At 37.3% G+C, this 21,216-nt stretch overlaps 2 protein-coding genes and 1 long non-coding RNA gene across 4 annotated transcripts; all 3 read right to left on the bottom strand.

The window, feature by feature from the left end:
* Positions 1-1,019: 1,019 nt before the first annotated feature.
* LOC104097978 (protein POLYCHOME-like) lies at positions 1,020-4,805 on the bottom strand. The gene is made up of 3 exons (XM_009604613.4): positions 4,664-4,805; positions 4,113-4,452; positions 1,020-1,656 (listed from the first exon to the last, which is right to left on the bottom strand). Exons 1-3 carry the CDS (start codon positions 4,759-4,761, stop codon positions 1,267-1,269), a joined length of 828 nt encoding a protein of 275 aa, XP_009602908.1. The 5' UTR covers positions 4,762-4,805; the 3' UTR covers positions 1,020-1,266.
* A 3,132-nt stretch (positions 4,806-7,937) lies between these two features.
* LOC104097979 (uncharacterized) lies at positions 7,938-9,067 on the bottom strand. Of its 2 annotated transcripts, XR_686671.4 has the most exons (3): positions 8,736-9,067; positions 8,378-8,477; positions 7,938-8,284 (listed from the first exon to the last, which is right to left on the bottom strand). It is a non-coding gene; the product is annotated as an uncharacterized lncRNA (long non-coding RNA). The 2 variants fall into 2 exon arrangements; XR_004507440.2 differs by having other exon boundaries at positions 7,938-8,477.
* Positions 9,068-16,505: 7,438 nt separating this feature from the next.
* On the bottom strand, positions 16,506-17,660 carry LOC138904274 (KNR4/SMI1 homolog). Its single transcript, XM_070192777.1, has 3 exons — positions 17,397-17,660; positions 17,133-17,324; positions 16,506-16,991 (listed from the first exon to the last, which is right to left on the bottom strand). Exons 1-3 carry the CDS (start codon positions 17,658-17,660, stop codon positions 16,506-16,508), a joined length of 942 nt encoding a protein of 313 aa, XP_070048878.1.
* Positions 17,661-21,216: the final 3,556 nt, after the last annotated feature.

Here is a 21,216-nt window from a genome sequence, read left to right as displayed (position 1 = left end):
ACAAATATATGTAGAGTTACACATAGTATATATAGGTATACAATGGGAAAGGAAATAATATGAAATGGAAACTAATATTAAGTTGTACTTGTTGGTAAAAACCTTCTGTATTTATTTGTCAGAAATAATAGTTAGGGAAACTATAGATATATAACCAGTTCCATGCTAAAGTTAGAACTGATTGTTTAATATTGAAGGAACCAACAGAGAATTGGCCTCCCACTACCTATACAATATCAAAAGAGGGGGATTTTCTTTCTCCTTTTTTTTCACTCGATGTCATGTACCCGCATTGGGGTCCCAAATAATTCTGAGTCGCACCACTTAGGACTCATTAAAGGAGAGAAAACGCTCCCTACCAAGATCTTTTTCATTTAACAGTGAGAGGGAAGTCTCACTGTCACATATGGTTTCCTTGAAAAGGGAGTGGGTACCTAACTAGAGCTGTGAGGCTGTGACCAAGTACAACAGTCAATTACTCTTTGGTACCACCTCCATGCACACAGATGAAACAATACTGATATAAGTTAAGTATGGTGGAATTAAGCTTCTGTCTCAGGATTTCAATATTGAACAAAGTATTTAATCACTAAATACTGGTTTCCTAATCCACATAAAGATGAATCCAGGAGACAGGGCGATAATAGACATTTGATGGCATGGAATAAAATTAATATTGGCAATAACACATTAAATTGGACACAGAAAATGAGAAATCATGGATACAACTGTAACCAGGTCCTCAAATAATCAATATATGCAAACAGATTGTAAGAAAAGTGGCCAATGGGGTCCAGTCCTGTCCAACATTTTTTTGGTTGTCCAACCAGTTTATTGATGTTTGTTCTAGCAGATGCTAGTGTTATTGTGTTGATTATGATCCTATTTGTGGAGGGTACAAAAGAAGTGCACAGAAAACAGAACTGCATCAGCTTATTAAAACACTTAACAGAACTCAAGTATGATTCCAATGTTAACAGAACTCAAGTATGATTCCAATGTTAGCCACTATGTACATATTCAAACTAATGATGAAATACAAATCATAAACTTCAATACGTGAAAATCAATTCCACAAGGTACAGTTCTAACTCCAGTTACTAATAAGGATCAGAAAGATATCAGCGATATCCTGATTCAACTAATAGCTTGATCATCAGAAGATGATCGTCTTTACCTGGCCAGTCAGCTGCACTTTCTCCTTTCCTCCAAAATTTCAAAGCCTGTTTGCCTCAACCTTGATTGAGTTGGATATCAAATTGAAAATCAGCGCATGGACATTAAAGTCTTCACTCTTTTTTCCCTCTCTTCTTTCCTAGCACTAGGGGCCCTCTTCATTTTATGCAGTTCGTCCATCACAGCTTTCTCAGCAGTGTCAATTGAGTTCAGCAACTTTCTTTGTGGTGTGAGGCAATCAGTGTCTTCAGAACTTTTTTGATTGGTGATATCAAGCAATATCTTTGACACTTTACCAACAGATTTGGGATGATACCTGCTTCTGACTTTTGGACGTGGAGTAATCATAGAATCCTTAAGCTCAAGTTGAGCACCTGATGTAGATTCAGAAGGATCAAGAACAGTATGGTCCTGGGGTAGAAGCCTCTCAAGTTGTTCGCCTTCACTTTCTCTCAAGCGAGCTCTTGTTCTTTCAATAGCCTATGGAGGGAATCCAATTACAATCAGGCTCATCCAGTTGAGATGATGCCAAAGATTTCTTACATTAGAAGTACATAAGTAAAACTTAATTTGTGGACATTTTGCTATATTGAGATGAAACGAAACATCAAATCCCACCATGTAAAGTGCAACTGCATTGAAGTCCCGTCTAAGTAGTTTCTAGCTTATAAAACACCTGGGAGATCTCATCAAGCTGAGCTTGAGATAAGCTCATAGCACTTGTGCAGTATAACTATATGCTGCCCTATATCAAGATTTTTAAAACTATTAACTGGCATAATAACATTAGGCCACAAGCATGTAAAAGCGTTCTTAGGAGGAGCAATAAATTTCTCCGGTCTCTTTCTACTTTCTAATTGAAAAGTTATCACAGGAAATTTGAATTGAAAGCATTAGGCAGCTACTGGCATTGATTTGTCTTATTTTGTCTCTTTAAGTTGGGTAGCTGACCAGTTGAGTTAGTAAAAGATGCTGGGCCTGTATAATTCATAGATAACTGAAAAGGAACTAAAAAGAAACACAAAATCTATTAGGAGGCAATTGATAAATTCTGTACAAGTCATTATATATCTAAGTTTTGCTTAATCCTTATACAAGAATATACTCATTTTATGTCTAAATGTGCCCGTTCACAATGATATGGTGAAACATATCTTATTTCATGGTATGAGATTGGCCTCGGTCCCTGTCTTCTTTCTTGCTCTATCCTATTCCTGTCCAATTTTACACCATCATCATCTTCCACAAGTCTGACTTCATCGCAGCTTAAATATTTGATTCTTTCTACCTTCCTTACCCCTCACATTTCGCAACCTCTTTACATACCTAGTATAATCCCACATAGTGGGGTAAGGGAGGGTAGTATGTACGCAGACCTTATTCTTACCTTTGTGAAGGTAGAGAAGTTATTTCCAATAGACCCTAAGTTCAGGCAAGCATAGGTACTACAATAATAACAAGAAAACAAAGACAGGACAACACCGAAAAAATATGTAAAAGTAGCATACACAACAAGATAGTAAGATGATCGAAATGTAAAAAAAAAAAAAAAAAAAAAAAAAAAACAGGTATTCAAATAAGCCTACTACCAACCAAATGCGAGAGTACGTACTAACACTACCGATATGAATAATCTAGACTCCCTAACCTACTATCCTAATCTTCGACTTTCACAACTTCCTATCACAGGTCATGTCCTTGGTCAGCTATAGATGCACCATGTCATGCCTAATCACCTCACCCTAACTCTTTTTCGGCCTACCTCTATCTCTCCTAAGGCCCTCCAATGTCAACCTCTCACACCTCCTTACCGGAGCGTTTGTGCTTCTCCTCCTCACATTTCACAACCTCTCTATGGCATAAAAAATCTTGATTTCACTGCTCTTTGATTAAGCCAACTATATGTCATGGAGGACATATTTTTTGTCTGTGTTGAAGGTCATAGGTTTTATTGTTTTTATTGATGGAATCTATGTTTGCTTTGCACCCACCACTCTCAATGATAATGAACCTCTATTCTTAATCCATCATTTCCCTAATGGATTCCCACTTGACCATGTTCAGAGTGATTTAAAAACAGATCTCTGGGCTACTATCAATACCAAGCATACTCTTACCTCTCTCATAAACATAGTATATACTATAAGATAAAAGGATATGTTAAATCTTTGCACATAATACAGCTTTTTATATAGCTCATTTACTTGTTCACAGTGATGGGTAAAATACACATCCTTTTAGGAATGTCTAGCACTAATTCAACTTGGGTACAGAATACAGAACACTATTCATGTCAGTAATATAGAGCGAAATGGAAGCATAACTTCCGTTGACAATCACAAACCTACAATAGTGACAGATTTTTACCAAACATATCTGGACAAGTGAAATCTTCCTATATTAAGCATAGACATCACAAAGGCTATTGCAAACAAGTTGAGAAAAGTTTAAACTGGAAACAGACTTGCCCCACTAAAATTAGATCTCACAAAACAAACAAACAAACAGACAGATAGAAGACAACAATTGAAGTAATCTTTATACCAAAATGAGCAAAAATACGACAGATAGAATTATTTAAGCTAGATGAATCGGAACTCCATCAGACAATCAAATGTTGACATACAAACACAAATGTGAAATTAGCAACCTAAAAACAAGCAATTTCAGCATGTTTATTGAGGATATAAGTAGTGGTGCATCAGCACCTATTGGTTCGAACTAAATAGAAAATTTTAAAATAAAACTAAGTGTCTATATATATTAAACTGGGTGTGATGTGTATATAAATAAAATTAAATGTGTGTTTATGTATTAAACCGTACAGCCATTATTTTTAAAGTCTGAATCCCAGACTAGAAATTAGGTATGAATTGCAAATCAAGATTCTGCTCAACAAAACTGAAAAAACATTAGAAAGCGAACTAAGCAGTTACCCTGACAATAGAAGTGATGTCACGGAGAGGAGTTCTTGGATACCAAGAAGGAAGAACACTGCGACGCCCGCGCCATCGTCCCCGGCCTCCCGGCGAAATGTTCTGACTACCAATCGCCCTGGCCGGAGTTCCACTCGAGTTTCGCCCACGACCGCCGCCGGCCGTTCTTACCGGCGTAGTCCGTAGGGGAACTGCGGCAGTGCTCGCTTCTGCTTCATCCTCAAAGATCTCAATGCCGCCTCTGCCAATTGACCTCCGTCGACGACTGTAGACATATATTGGATCTTCCAGCCTAGTTAATCTGTCTCTTCCCTCCGCCATTCTTACTAAATCTTCCACTCTAGTATTAAACCAACAGAAAATTATTATCAAATTAGTCGATTAACTACATTTTAACCGCAAATTAGCTATGATTAATGAGAATCATCTATCAAATGAATGTCAGTTTATAAAAAGAAAAGACAAAATTTCCATCAGCAGATCCATTTGATAGTAAATGAATAAATTTCATATTTTCAAAATGAAATTGAAATAATCTGAACAAGAATTACCTTGAAAATCTGCTGGGTTTTGTGTTAGGATTCTTGTTAAGGTTTGACTTTGCTTTGTAGGGGAAATGAGAAGAAAGATAGTGTAGAGATAGGCACATTGGCAAATTTTCAAAATGGATTTGGGCGGTACTTTATAATCAAAATGAAATTTTTCATAACTGAAAATTTAAAATTTTGGAAAATGAGATAAAAGTTTAATGGTGAGCACGTGACGTGAGTTCAATCAGATTTCAAATTTTAATGGTGTGCACGTGAGTTTAATCAGATTTCAAATTTCGAATTTCGTTCAAAAACCGTTTTAATCATCAAATGGGCCTGGCCAAATGGGCTTTAGCTTCTGTTTCTCAGCTTATTAGGTCCATTTACTGAAGTTTAGTGAGCCCAGTCCAGGGCACTCAATGGACATCATTTCTTTTTTTTTTTTTAAACACCTCCCAAATTAGGAGGATAATGGATATCATTTCAATTCTGCTCTCAGACTAGTAGCTATAACCGACAGTAATGGCACTGGTTTGTTACTTTTCAGTGGGGGAAGTGCAATTATACCTAATTTTAGGGACACCATTAAAGTTATACGCAAAAATTCACAAAATTAACCCACTTCGGACCGCACGTCTGAATTCATCTCTGAAGTTACAAATTTAGGGTTTTATAAAATTTGAAATTCGTCAATCGCTTTAATGCAAATTCAGAATCACCACTGAAGTTTGCTTAAAGCAGTCCTAACTTCAGATCTATGGGATAAATACTTTATTTTCTTCTCCCGTAAACTATAGGTATTACTAATTAGCATTAACCATGCTCTCTCTAGCGGATTCAATTCGAATTTCTTTACCTTTAAGCAAAACTGTCTTATAACGCAAACAACGACTGGCAGAGTACAAAAAGAAGCAACGGGATGACGAGAAAGGAATAGACCCTCTTGGGTTCCTCAACAAATGCGACATAACCCATTAAGCTTTTCTGAAGGAAAGGAAGTGGAAGAAGCATTAAAAGCAGAAGAAATTTAAAGTGCCGCTACACTAGGTACCGATTTAACCTTCTTTTTTTAAATGTCGACATGTTAAATAAAGGCGACCAAATAGGGCATATTTTTTTACCTTATCAGTTCTGTAATTGAAAAATAATTAAATTTTTACATGGTATAACTAATATCTACGGTATTTACCATCCACAACTACAGTTTGAAATAATTTACAATACATAGGTATTATTTTTATTTTATAGAAAATTTACCATTCATACACAATTTTCAGATATCTCATTCCTCCTCACAACCCTAAGAATCATCTTGTCTCCCAAAACTTTTTTGTCGCCGCCGCCAGACCGCCATCGTCAGAAATCGCCGTCGATCGACGGTATCCAAATGGTCCCAAATATTTACCATCTCTTGCTCTCTTCCTCTACTACACGAATTCACAACCCATTTCTTTCAGTTCCTCGTAGATCTGAGTAAAAACAAGGAAACCTTAAACTTTATTTCTCCGATTCGCTAAGTTCCGACCACTTTCACCCCATGAAACATGCATGAAAGGATATATCTTGCGTGGATCTACTTTTTGACATTATTTTTATATCACACAATTGGACGAAATATTTTCCGGCGAGCCACCTTTGAAGCGCAAAAAATACATTTTAGTATAAATACAATGTATTATCGTACGTATTCTCTATTTTAAGTGTAAATACAATGTATGTTTATTTTTTACGGAATTTCTAATTTATTTCTCAAATTTGGCCGGCTCAGATCTGGCCGGATTTGAGTGTATTTTTCTTTTTGGAATGTAAATACAGTTGATACAGCTTTCCCATTAAAACTGTATTCATTGATACAACCATTATGTATGAACAAATACTGATGATACATCTTTTTCATCAAAACTGTATTCATTTGATACAACCATTATGCACGAACAAATACAATTGATATAACTTTCCATCAAAATTATTTTTATTGACACAACCATTATGCGAGAATGAATACAACTGATATAGGTTTTCCATTAAAGCAATATTCATTGATACAGCTTGGCAACAAATTGATACATCAAAATTTGAGTTTGGTTGTATGCGTTTGATAAAGCGAAATTGATACATTAACTGCGGATGATAATTAGGCAAACTACATCACATGTGGTAATTATGCTCTAAACTATAGTGCTTTTTGAAAATTTCTCAAAAGTAATTGCTAACATGGATTTTAAGTATGACATTTTTAAATTAGAAAAATATCAAATTTACCCCTCTACTATGAGAAAAAGGATCAAGTTTACTTTCTGTTATATTTATGGTCTAAAAATATCCTCGATGTTATATAAGTGGATCAAATATACCCTTCCTTCATTATGTTTAGTAGTAATTGCTCATTATATTCTGTCAAACAAGCACACAAATATTGTTCTAATATTAAAAAGTCTAGAAAGTAAAGGTGGAGATGGTAAAAATAGTGGTGGTAATTGTGGCATTAGTGGTGGGGGTAGAAGAAGAAGTGAAGGTGAGGGGTAAATGGGTTGTGGCAGTGAGGTGGCATGCCATATGGGATTGAACGTCCATCTTGGACAACTAACGGAGGAGGGGTACATTTGATCTAATTGTAGAATATGAGGATATTTTCTGATAAAAGAAAGTATAATAGAGGGGGAACTTCATCCTTTTCTCATAAGAGAAGAATAAATTTGACCTTTTTTCCTTTTTAAATTACATGAACTAAAAAATTAAAGTGATTGTTTGTAAATTTTACTCCTATAACCGTCATTAAGTTTTTTTGCTGATTATTCCGCTATTAAACGATTTGAGATGACATTATGAGTATCAGCATAAATTAGAAGTGATTCACTGAGCTGTCTTATAATTCTCCAATGGGAAAAAGTTATGCATATACGGAGTGGGGTATACACCAGATTAATAAAGAGGATTTTAAAAAATAACTATTGTTTGGAGGCTTATTGTTGGGCGTAGTTATAATTTAGTTGATTATATTTCGTAGCTACTATTTGCTTGTCACGGAATATATGTCATTATATTCAATTCGTTTGTATATACTATATTCAATTCGGATGTATTTCGTTCTTATATATTTTACATTGCATATATTCAAACAACAAAGAATCAAAAATAAAGTGATATTTAGTTGTATTCAATTCAATGTATTCATATGTAGTTATTTTTATAATGTATTCAATTCACTGTATTTAATTCGACTGTATTCAAACAATAAAAATTTAAAAAAATATGGATCTGCCATAAAAAATAACCTCTGGAATACATAACTACATGCAAAAATATATAAAATATATTATATTTATATTGAAAAATACAGAATACACTCAAATTTATTTGTATAGAATACAATGTATTTGTGTCATTGTATGTGACTCAATAGCGAATAAGAGAAAAAAGTTCACAGGAGATGGTATTTTCGACCAAGCAAAATACCATTACATTGTATTAAAATTAAAAATGAAGACGAACAAAATCCGGCTAGATCTGAGAATATACTATCATGTTGTATCTACCAAAATCCGGTCAGACGAATACACTTAGGTGTGAGATACAAAGAAGGAGAAAAAGCCATGGATTCTGACATCTCCGTTAGATCCAGATTTGTGAGAGGTATATATACTGTGAATAAAAATCAGAGAGGGTCTGTTAGGAGAGAGAATTCTGTCATCGTGAAATCAGGGAATGTGAGAGGAGTAAGGAATATTTCCTAACCAAAAAGAAAATGTCAGATGCCCTTTTGCGTGTTGATTCTTTCCCTTATCCTCTTTTTCAAATTCATCTGGGTCAGGTGCACATGACCTGGGTCGGGCGCCTATGACCAAATGGTCCATAACAAGTCGACCCAACACAGATCAGCAAATCAATCAAAAAAATAAATTAAAAAAATACAACCAATCATAATTCCATTTTCCTTAAATAAATTAAAATCATTTTAATAATGCAACTAACATAATCAAACAGAACAAAAAGTTTAACACTTTAATCCTAATTTGAAAATTTTAAAAGATAAGAAGAGAAAAGAAGGAAAGAAAGCAAATACAAAGAAAATAAGAAATGGGGAAGAAAATACCTAAAAGCTTCCGCTCGAAGACCCAATCGACGGAAAAAATGGGAATTGAACTCATCATCAATTGATTGCTCTTATGAAGAGCAAACAACTGATGTTGATTTCGAATTCACAAGGCCAAGTCTCGAAAGAAAAATTCTGACGGTTCCAAGATCTAAAAATTGTGAAATTATGGGGTTTTTTGAAAGAAACTAAAATGAGATATAATATGAGGAGGAAGAGGAGATTATGAGGTGTGAATTTGAGGGAGATTAGAGTTGTTTGGGTGTAGCCGCCGACGAAGTAGGGTTGGAGATTTTTAGGGCGGCTAGTTTTGGAGGTAAGGGAGATGAAGAAGAAAAAGTGAAATAGATTTTAGGGTTTTAAGGGGGGGCTGTTTGGACAGGTTTAAGAGAAAGGGGTGGGGAGGTCGAGACCGTTGGATTAGATTAGATGAAGGGCTGGGATTGACTTAGTCCAAACGATATCGTTTTGGGTTTGGGGAGGCTGGACCGGGTAAAAGGGGAATTGGGCTGGGGCGAAAAAATGACTGGCCTCTTAGAGACAGGCCCAATCCGGCTTTGGAATACAAATTGGCCCCTTTTCTTTTCTTGCTCTCTTTTCTTTTTCTTAGATTTTGAAACTTAATTAAATTAAATAAAAATCCTAAACAAACTACTAAAATCCTTGAATTAGATTCTAAATTGTAGCATTAAATTAATTATCTATTTCTAACATCAAAATAATTAATTAATTTAAACTAATGAAAGGAAAATATTTTAAAACTAAAAGCTAAATATGTAAAAATGGCCATTATTTTCGTGATTTTTGTTTAGTAATACAATTAATTCATGTAATTAAATCTTAAATGCAATTAAGACCTAAAATGCTATGCAATGAATATTTTAGATATTTTTTGGCGTTTTCCATGATCTTAGAATATTAAATGCGCAACTAAATGCAAACAACAAATAACAAAAAATTCCTAAAAATTCTATAAAAAACAAAAATAATTAGAAAAATCTACTTTTGTGAATTATGTAGGAATATTTTTAATCGGGCAAAAATCACATGCTCATAGAAGTTATCCCAAAACCTGCAAAAAATATCAAAGTTTCTCCTTCTGTCAAACCTTCAAAAAAGAAGAAAGTTTAAAAATAATCTAAAATCATACCTCAACAGTCATTGGAGAAGGTAAAATTTTAGTAGTTATAATTTTGGTTCTTTTTTTAAAGTTACAAAACATGTTCTCATTCTCAAGAATATTCATTTTTTTTTTGTATTTGTAGAAATTTTGTCTACATTGTGTATATTTGTTGTTGGTAATCAACTTTTCTACATTTTTCTTGAAATTGTAGATTTCTTGTATATTATTCGAAATCATTTTGTTAGGGAATGTACTACATGATTTAGTTAGTTTTATTGTTTATTATTCGCTCTATTTGTAGATGTTAGTTTCATTTTCTGTAAACAAATTGTATATATTATGTCTAGTTGTTACTTTCTAATTTCTTACTCTAAACATAATTTTATCAGTGCATTTGTAGCTTCAATGTAGTCATTTATTCTATATATTTACTAATTTTGTAACTTGTTTGTATCCAATGTATTAATGTCTTTGTGACTGTAGCTAAATTGTAGTAGAATTGTATTTATTTTATTTTTTGGTCTTCAAACAAGTGTTATTACTAACTTACTGTTTCTTTTGGTGCAGAATCGAACATTACTTGAACTTTAAGTACATAATTTTTTACCATAATCGAATTTTCACCACTTTTTAATCTACATATTTTTAATCTACATATTTTTAGCTTTTGTTTTACCTTTTATAGATTTTTCTTAGAAAATTAAAACTCACAAAAGATTCACATTTTTGAATTACTAGCTTTGTTTTAATTTGCAAAAGAAAATAAATTCACAAAAATATGTTTTTCCTTCTAATTTTGGTAAGACTAGCAATTTTATAACCTTTTCCTTAATAGTTTCTCATATTTTTCAAGTTTTTAGTTTTAGTGAGTATCTTTAATTTTGATTATTATATACGGTCAAAAGCGGTTTCGATCTTCATATGATTAGTCAAGATTGGAACATAATGGACCGAAGGTCATCTTTAAAATATCGAGATAAGATCCGAAGCCAGGGTACTGATCTCAAATTTCTGGGACCGATCGAATACCAAGCTCGAGTCCAAATCGAACTATGATGTGAAGCGGTGTCATCGAGCTTAAGAGCTAGAGACCGACTAATATCGAGCCCGAGTTGATACCGAGCCTCGAGTTAATATCGAGCTCTAAATCTATAAATCGACCAATACCAAATCTGATTAAGATCGAGCCAAGAGACAAGAGCCGTTACGGCCGCACTAAGGGAGAGAATCTCTGCGGGAATTAGGGAAAAGTTAATCTATCATGGGATCTCCATTATATATTTTTAATTATATCTAAAATAGGATCCTTCCACTATAAGAGGGATGACTATTATTTCTGGAAGGGGGAAGATCAAGGCATTCATACATTCTCATATCCAGAGAAGAAAACATTGATACATTCACATTCTAAAGATTATTACATAGATATACAGTTGAGATTATCCCTTTTTGAGCTTGGACATTGATTCATCTTGCTTATTCGTAAATCACTCTCTACTCAATTCGGTTTGTATTTCATTCCTTTTTTACAGTTAATATTCGATATATATTTCTACTTACTTTTCTGATTTGTACCAAATTATAGTGCGTATCCTTAAAACTACGTATAAATTCAACTCTATCCATTTTATGGGTAAACGGATTGGCACCCACCGTAGGGCTAAGGATAACAGTGGTTATTTGGTATGAATCTCTACAAAACACATCATTTTACGCTTGCTCTTGGAAGTATCTTTGATTTCAGGTTTAAAATGACGAATTCTCAATTAATAGCCCTACCTATTGACAACGAAGATGGCCTTCAAGATGAGAACAACAACTTAACCCCCGAGAGTGCAAGGTCACTCGTCGATCCCGTTGGATATTGGTCGAAGAGCCAATAGACGTTAATTCACATGTGGCCATCGAGGCGAACCAACATTCTGATCCTGAAAATAACATTCATGGTGTAACTCGGTCTGCAGCTCGAAATACCTAAAACGAGGAGAACGGAATCAGCTTGCGTATGATTTTCGAAATGTTGCAAGCTCAACAAGTAGCAATAGCCCAATTACAGAGCCAAACCCAGGAACCGACCAGACTCGATCCCTGTCCACCCCAAGAAGTCACCCACAAAATGGGGCCATCCATAGTAAGCTCAAATGAGCAAGAATTGGGGACTAATCCCGAAATCGTTAAGATGTTCGAAGAACTGACAAAACGAATAAAGTCATGAGAAAGGAGGATCGAAGCAAACGACAAAAAAGTGAAAACGTATAACTCCAGGGTTGATCAGATTCCGGGGGCACCTCCGATATTGAAGGGCTTAGATTCCAAAAATATTGTACAAAAGCCTTTCCCCCCGAGCGCGGCTCCTAAAGCAATCCCAAAGAAGTTTCGCATGCCCGAAATGCCTAAGTATAATGGAACGACCGACCCCAACGAACATGTCACCTCTTACACATGTGCTATTAAAGGGAATGATCTAGAGGATGATGAGATCGAATCTGTATTATTGAAAACATTCGGTGAAACCCTGTCAAAGAGAGCAATGATATGGTATCATAATTTACCATCTAACTCTATCGATTCTTTTGCTATGCTTCCAAATTCTTTCGTAAAGGCACACGCCGGAGCCATAAAGGTCGAGATAAGAAAGCCGGACCTTTTCAAGGTAAGACAGAAGGACAACGAGATGCTGAGAGAGTTCGTATCTCATTTCCAAATGGAACGAATGGATCTACCACCGGTCACTGACGATTGGGCTGTACAAGCTTTCACTCAAGGATTGAACGAGTGGAGCTCGATGGCTTCACGACAGTTGAAGCAGAATTTGATTGAGTACCCGACTATTACTTGGGCCGATGTACACAATCGATATCAATCGATCTGTGCTTGAAATGTATAAAAATGAGAAAAATCTCGGACTCTTCGATTTATACACTGCCCAGGGATTTTTGCTTCTACGGTGTACTTGACCGCGCCTGCGGTCTCGCTTCTGCATAACCAAATGCGCATCTGCGTCGATCGATGGGTCCACTTCTGCGGACGCGCAGATACATTCAAGGTTCTGCACTTGCGGCTATTTTCCCAGCTTGCCCAAGCCGCTTCTGCGATGGATTTCTCGCTTCTGCGTAGCCGCTTCAGCGGCCAAGGTTTCGCATAAGCAAAGGCACTAGAAGCATCAAAATTCCAGATTTTGCTTAAGTCCAATTTTTGTTCCGATTTTAATTCGAATCACACTCGGGGTACTCGGGACCCCGTTCGATTACACCAACAAGTCCCATAATATAATACAAAGTTACTCGAGGTCTCATATCACGTCAAACAATGCTTAAATTATAATTTTCATCTCGATTCGAATTTTTGAGTTTCAAACTTTTCAATTTGCAAAACTCGTGCCAAGACATAATAAACGAATCCGGAATGACTTCAAATTTGGCACATAAGTCATAAATGATATAACAGAGCTATTCAAATTCCTAAAATCTCAATCCGAGTCTGATATCAAAAGGTCAAAACCGTAGTCAAACTTTGGAAATCTTTAGCCTTTAAATTACTAGTTTCCATTAAATGGCCATAACGTGAGCTAGGGACCTCCAAATTAAATTCTGAGCATACGCCCAAGTCCCAAATCATGATACGGACCTACTGGAGCTGTCAAAATACTGATCCGAGTCCGTTTGCTCAAAATATTGACCAAAGTCAACTCAGTTGAATTTTAAGGTTCTATTTCACATTTTAATTAATTTTTCATATAAAAACTTTTCAAAAAATTATACGGATTGCGCACGCATGTCGAGAAATTATGAATAGTGTTGTTTGAGGTCTCAGAACACATAAATAGTTATTAAATTTAAAGATAATATTTTGGGTTCATCACATGTTATTTTAACTAAAAAAAGTCAAAGTGAAACCAAACCAATCTGATATTATATTTATATAATTTTTAAAAATATTTATTGTAATATAATTTATAAATATTTCTTAACATTGTTTACAATTTTATGTTTAAACATACTATTTAAAGTTTGGACTTAACATTCAATGGTCCAATAAATTTGTAACGACCCGACTTGTCGTTTTGAAAATTAGCGTCCCGTTCAGCGGCTTAAGGTCCCGAGCAGCTTCGTAATATGTATTATGACTTACGTGTTTGGTCGAGTTATTTTTCGGATGATTCGGGATTTAAATAGAACAATTCTTATTTTAGAAGCTTATGTGAAAAGAGTTGACTTCGGTTTGACTTTTATGCAAACGACTCGAGAATGGAGTTTTGATGATTTCAATAGCTTCGTATGGTGATTTCGAACTTAAGCGTATGTCCAGATTTGGATTTGGAAGTCCGTAGGACATTTCTATGCATTTTGGCGAAAATTGAAAAATTAAAGTTTTGAAATATTTATAAGTTTGACTTAGGGTTTTCTTTGTTGATAACGGGTTCGGATTTCGATTACAGAAATTGAAAAAGGTCCATTATGTCATTTATGACTTGTGTGCAAAATAGAAAGTTATTCCGGGTTGATTTAATACGTTTTGGCACGAGTTTTGTAAGTTGGAAAAAGTAACTAAATTTCTCGAAGACCACAAAATCAAAAGGATCCTATCAACACCATATCATCCCAGCGGGAACGGACAAGCCGAATCGACCAACAAAACCATCATCCAAAATCTTAAGAAGAGACTGACTGACGCCAAAGGAAAATGGAGAGAAATACTACCCGAAGTCCTATGGGCATACCGCACAACATCGAAATACAGTACCGGAGCAACGCCATTCTCGTTGGTTTATGGCGCCGAAGCTTTGATCCCAGTTGAGGTCGGAGAACCTAGCATCAGGTTTCGATATGTAACAAATAAGTCGAATAATGAGACCATGAATACAAGCCTAGAATTGTTGGATGAAAGACGAGAAGCCGCTCTCGTTCGATTGGCCGCCCCAAAACAACGGATCGAAATGTATTATAATCGAAGAACCAATCTACGATATTTTAAAATCGGGGACTTAGTGCTAAGGAAAGTCACCCTCAACACCCGAAATTCAAATGAAGGAAAACTGGGTCCAAACTGGGAAGGACCGTATTAGGTTCTTGAAATTGTCGGAAAAAGATCCTACAAGCGCGGTGTAATAAACGACAAACAACTACCAAGCAGTTGGAATGTGTCACACCTAAAACGATACTACTGTTAAGGTACAACCCTTCTATGTTCATTTATATTTCGAAACTAACCCTTGCAGGTGTTTGACCAGAAATAGTGATGGATTATTCAACTCGAAGTTTTTAGGCCTGAAAGCACGCATTGCATTCTTTTTCCCTTAGACCGGTTTTGTCCCAAATGGGTTTTTTGGCAAGGTTTTTAATGAGGCAACCATTGATCGTGCTAACTTAGAACAATTCAATAGTATCCAATGCCACTTTACAATCAACCTCGGATACTTGAGGGGGGGGGGAGGGCATTACCCTTGAATATATCAAATTCGATTATCAAGTTCGATGCAAGGAAGTTACTTCATGACAACAGGATTTCGATAGGAAAAATTGTAAGAGCCAAATGGTCAAAACGAACCATGCTCGTGTAGTTTGCTCGATCCCTGGTACAAAACATGAACACATGTATAATGACATAAAGATAAATTTCTTCTTTACTGATATCTCGTATCTCAGAATCTATCCTCTATTTTCGTGATCTATTATGCAAACAGGCTTTAGGGTCGACCATTACCCCATATATTGGGGATTGCCAACCGAAAAATCAATGAAATCAAGCCCCACATAAGCCTAAGGGCTACATCACTTCGAGTTCGAGCAAAACTCTCACTCAACCATAAAGCCTATGGGCTACATTACTTTGAGTTCAAGCAAACACTCACTCGACTATTAAGCCTAAGGTTCACTCTTACCCCGAGTTCGAGCAAACACTCACTTGACCATAAAGCCTACGGGCTACATTACTTCGAGTTCGAGCAAACACTCACTCGACTATTAAGCCTAAGGGCTACTTTTATTTCGAGTTCAAGCTAACACTCACTCGACTACTAAATCCTAAGGGCCACTCTTACCCCGAGTTCGAGCAAACACTCAATCGACCATAAAAGCCTGCGGGCTACATTACTTTGAGCTCGAACAAATACTCACTCGACTATTAAGCTTAAGGGCCACTCTTACCCCGAGTTCAAAAAAACACTCACTCGACCATAAAGCCTACGGGCTACATTACTTCGAGTTCGAGCAAACACTCACTCGACTACTAAGCCTAAGGGCTACTCTTATTTTGAGTTCGAGCTAACACTCACTCAACTATAAAGCCTAAGGGCCACTCTTACATCGAGTTCGAGCAAACACTCACTCGACTATTAAGCCTAAGGGCTACTCTTACTTCGAGCTCGAGCTAACACTCACTCGGTTATAAAGACTACAAGGTCTGACTTCGATCAAATTGTCTAAAGCCTCGAACTTATGAAAAATTTCATAAGGCATGAATGAAATAAAATCTTCACAAGGCAGAGAATTAAATAAAGACAAATCGAAAAAGGAAAAGATCTTTATATATATATATATATATATATATATATATATATATATATATATATATATATATAAGAGTATTTACAAGGTCTGATTAGGACCCTACACAAAAATATCAAAATGAAAAAAACCATAAGTTTTCTAATTATCTCGGGGAGCAGTCTCTTCTGCATCAGGCTCCTCCCCGCTCTCAGACCCACTCTCGTTGTCGTCATCATCGTCATCGAAATCCAAGGCTCCAACATTGGCTTCAAGTTCTTTAGCCTTTAGTATCTCCTCGGTAAGGTCGAAACCTCGAGCATGGATATCCTCGAGGGTTTCCCCCAGAGATTGGCATTTAGCGAGTTCAGCAACCCAATGTGCTCGAGTTTGAGCAGTCTCGGCTGCCTCTATCGCTTGTACTTGAGAGACTTCAGCATCGGCCCGATAGACGGCCACGATTGCATCCGCATCGACCTTTTCTTTCTCGGCCTTGGCAAATTCGGAAGCCAACCGAGTTTCGAGCTCCTCTATTTTTCTTGCTTGAGCAAAGCTCTTCTCCTTCATGCCTTGCAGTTGAATTTCGACCGATGATAATTGAGCTCGAGCAGTCTCTTTCTCTACAGCAAGACGGTCCATACCTTCTTCCTATTCCAAGGACTCCGCCTTTATCGTGTCAACCTCCTCACCAAACTGCTCGATCCTCTCGATCTTCTGTTGTATTTGTGAGATTGAAATGTTAGCCACCGTTCCCGATTCGAGCCCATGAGCTTTTAAAATTTTCATTACCTGCTCGATCATGTCTGTCTCATCTTGATGAGCTTTGGACAACTCGGCTCGAAGATCTTTGATCTCTTTCTCTTTCCGCCCACTAAGAAGTTTGAGGGCATTTCTCTCCTCCGAAAGCCCTCGAAAGTCGGCCTCACGTCGGCTCAACTCTGCTCGAGACTTGGAAAACTCCTCTTGATGAAGAGCTAAAGCCTATACGAAAAAGAGAAAAAGTTAAGCAAAAAATGGAAAAATATGACATCAACAAAGGGAATCGAGACTTACCCGATTCAGGGTTCGTTGAACCTCAAAGAAAAGATCCGACGCGTCACTAGGTCCGGCAGTATCCTCGATACCAGTAAACAAATCACAGAAGAGGTCCTCTCCCTCATGGGCCCCGTCTACCTCGAGGGTCCCCAAAGCTCGAGCTTCCCGAATCGCCCCTTCGGAAAAAGCAGGGAGAGTAGGCGAGTGTTCGATTACTATTGCCCCAAGCGAGTCGCTTGGGGCGTTCTCCTCAGTTCGAAGAGCTTCAGATATATCCACCATTTATTGACTTCGGTGGGAGGCATCCTCGATCTCCAATGACTCGGGGACTTTGCCCGAGTCCTTCTCCGGTATCTCTTCAGTTCGAGACGGAGCCTCTTCAACCGCCATCGACCCAGTTGCCTTTGGGGCATCGATGGTTTTCTTCACTCGGACCACCAGTATGGACCCATCGTTTTCTTCTTCTTCTTCTTCTTCTTCTTCTTCTTCTTCTTCTTTCCTTAGATGCTGAACTGATTCTTCTGTCAAAAGGATGGTATTCTTCCTCAGTTTACGAGCCGTCCTTGTCTTAAGTTTTGGATCCTCGAAAGTAGAAGCCTTTTTTCTCTTGTTGTCCTTCGCCGGTTTCGGAGCCGGGGCCGAAGTATCTTCCTTGCCAGACGGGGGCCTCATAACCGCATCTTTGCCCAAGCATACACACAAGAAAATTGGTTAAGTATAAAAAAGACATTTTGTTCGAATCATTAAAGACATAGGAAAGAGGCTTACCATGAGTTTTAGTCTCCCATCGGGCCTTTGATAATTCGCGCCACGAGCGCTTGGCATATGTGGAGGTCGAAGCCAGTACCGTACCCAGCTCTTAAGGTTAGGAATAGCACCGAGCATCCAAACAACCACTACATCATGAAAAAGTATATCGGTGAGAAGGAAATGAAGGAGCAAACCGATAGGAGCTAACAATAAAATTATACTCACGCTTCATGTTCCATTCCTCGGGAAATGGCATCTTCTCGACCGGGATTAGGTCGGAAGTCTTCACTCGAACGAACCTTCCCATCCAACCTCGGTCCTTGTCCTCGTCTATACTTGAGAACAACACTTTGTTAGCCCGACGCTGGAGTTTTATTAACCCACCTCAATAGAGGCGGGGACTATACAATTTGATGAGGTGGTCGAGAGTGAAAGGCATCCCCTCGACTTTGTTCACGAAGAAGCGGATCAGAATAACGATTCGCAAAAAAGAAGGATGGATTTGGCCCAGGGTTACTCGGTATTGGCGGCAAAAATCAATGACATCTGGGTCGAGGGGGCCCAACGTGAAAGGGTAAGTATAAACACTTAAAAACCCTTTCACATGAGTAGTAATATCTTCTTCGGAAGCCGGGATTATCACTTCTTTGTTCTCCCAGTTGCAATCTTTTCTTAACTGTTCAAGATGTCCCTCGGTTATCGAGCACATGTAGCTCAATACTGGCTTGCATCGACCGAGAACTGGCGAAGCTTTGTCGATCTTAGTATCAGAAGTAAGAACATACCCCCCGGGAACACACTCCTCAGGTCATGGCTCCACCGGTGTTTTGTCGCCGGCGGGCCGCGAAGAGGAAGCTTTTTCTTTTTGAGGAACGATTTTTGATATTTTCGCCATTTGGATTTTGAAGATAGAGGAAGATGACAAGATTTGGTGTTCTGAAGAGGGATTTTGCAGTGAAAATCGCAGATTACAGATGAAGAACTCATAAGACGTGAAAAAGAACTTAGAAGATTTGGAAATTGAAGATGTAAAAGTAAAAAATTGTTGAAAGATGAGCTATTTATAGGGTTGACGGTTCAAAATCAGCAAATGGCCGACCATCGTCTGACACGCATTTAATGCCTTATTAACTGAACCGACGAGACATCTATCACGTACGTCATGGTCGGGCTCGATGCAAACGTCAGTGTATATCTAGTCATACCGTTGGAAAATTATGTCATTTCTCGCCACATTCTTCCCAAGAAACGAGGAAACTATCTGTATACGGTCAAAAGCGGTTTCGGCCTTCGTATGATTAGTCAAGATTGGAACATAATGGACCTAAGGTCATCTTTATAATATCGAGATAAGATCTGAAGCCAGGGTACTGATCTCAAATTTCTGGGACCGATCAAATACCAAGCTCGAATTCATTACCGAGCTCGAGTCCAAATCAGACTATGATGTGAAGCAGTGTCATTGAGCTTAAGAGCCAAAGACCGACCAATATCGAGCCCGAGTCGATACTGAGTCTCGAGTTAATATCGAGCTCTAAATCTGGAAATCAACCAATACCAAATCCGATCAAGATCGAGCCAAGAGCCGTTACGGCCGCACTAAGGGAGAGAATCTCTGCGGAAATTAGGAAAAAGTTAATCTATCATGGGATCTCCATTATATATTTTTAATTATATCTAAAGTAGGATCCCTCCACTATAAGAGGGATGGCTACTATTTGTGGAGGGGGGAAGATCAAGGCTTTCATAAATTCTCATATCTAGAGAAGAAAACATTGATACATTCACATTCTAAAGATTATTACATAGATATATAGTTGAGATTATCCTTTTTTGAGCTTGAACATTGATTCATCTTGCTTGTTTGTAAATCACTCTCTACTCAATTCGGTTTGTATTTCATTCATTTTTTACAGACAATATTCGATATATATTTCTACTTACTTTTTCGATTTGTACCAAGTTATACCATGTATCCTTAGAACTACGTATAAATTTAACTCTATCCGTTTTTCGGGTAAACAATTATCTTTAATAAATAACAAAGGAAAAAAAGAACCAATCTAGAAATGACACCTAGCAAGATTCTTTCATATGTTTTGTAACAAACTAAGATGCTCTCCCTCAAAACTCACATGCACATACACAACAAAAATGACCAGCTGCACATTCCCTTTTGATTTCTCCACGTCACATTTTTTATCTATATCCAATTGCATACTCTCCACTAGGGGTGGTATGTGGGCCGGTTAGGACCGGGACCGGCCCAGGACCGCAAGCCCACATGGGCGATGGGCCTAAACGGTCATAACCGGATAGGACCGGGACCGTGGGGTGGTGGGCCGGGTAGTGGGCCGGTCTCATAGGAGAGGCCCGCGAGACCGGGACCGTCTCAGAAGTGGGCCGGTTCAAGCGGTCCTAAACGGGCCCAACGGATAAATGTTTTTTTAAAAAAAATTGACAGTTTGGCCATTTAAAAACTAGCCGTTTGGTGTGTCAAAATAGCCATTTAACCCCCCAAATTTTGTTTTAACCCCAAACTTTTTATAATTATACTGTTTCCCTATTTTCAACTATAAATACCCCCTCATTCTTTTATTTTTTCTCACAAAATCATCAATCTCTCTCAATCTCTCTCTAATATTCTTCTATAATTGCTTACTTAATTGTTACAATTTGTGCAAATTTATAAAGTTGGTGAATTGAAGTCTTCAAGTCTTCAACGATAATTATTTTTCAACAAGTTGTTCGTCAATTCGGTAAACTCGTTCCAACTCTTAAGTTTTAATTTATAGTTTTGTTTGTTTTATTTACTTTGCTTGATTAATTAAGATGGCTTATTCCCTAAAAAAATATTTAGTAAAAATAAGGGAAAATTCAAGAGTGGTGAATCTAGTGGCCAATCTATTCCTCCTCCACTTCCCCCGGCTCCCCGGTCGAAACCTGTTACCCATCCTACACCTGCTATTCTTGATAGCGATAATAGTTTATTACAATTTACCGAGAGTCAATTTTGCCATAATATTGCACCCGGTGAATAATTAAACTATGAATATATGAATGCTCTTTATGGTAATCCAACTATTGA

Source organism: Nicotiana tomentosiformis, chromosome 2, assembly GCF_000390325.3.
Source record: "Nicotiana tomentosiformis chromosome 2, ASM39032v3, whole genome shotgun sequence".
Lineage (NCBI taxonomy): Eukaryota > Viridiplantae > Streptophyta > Magnoliopsida > Solanales > Solanaceae > Nicotiana > Nicotiana tomentosiformis.
The sequence above is the reverse complement of the archived record's forward strand: the minus strand, read 5'-3'. Positions and strand labels throughout refer to the sequence as shown.

Bases quoted from the DNA above. Each gene is read 5' to 3' on its own strand.
- LOC104097978 (XM_009604613.4), bottom strand. From the start codon at position 4,761: ATGTGCCTATCTCTACACTATCTTTCTTCTCATTTCCCCTACAAAGCA. The intron at 4,453-4,663 runs GTAATTCTTGTT...GTTTAATACTAG, and splicing joins AAACCCAGCAGATTTTCAAG to AGTGGAAGATTTAGTAAGAA. The intron at 1,657-4,112 runs GTAACTGCTTAG...TTCCCTCCATAG, and splicing joins ACATCACTTCTATTGTCAGG to GCTATTGAAAGAACAAGAGC.
- LOC138904274 (XM_070192777.1), bottom strand. From the start codon at position 17,660: ATGGTGGATATATCTGAAGCTCTTCGAACTGAGGAGAACGCCCCAAGC. The intron at 17,325-17,396 runs GTAAGTCTCGAT...TTTTTCGTATAG, and splicing joins TTCAACGAACCCTGAATCGG to GCTTTAGCTCTTCATCAAGA. The intron at 16,992-17,132 runs GTAATGAAAATT...TCCTTGGAATAG, and splicing joins AGACAGACATGATCGAGCAG to GAAGAAGGTATGGACCGTCT.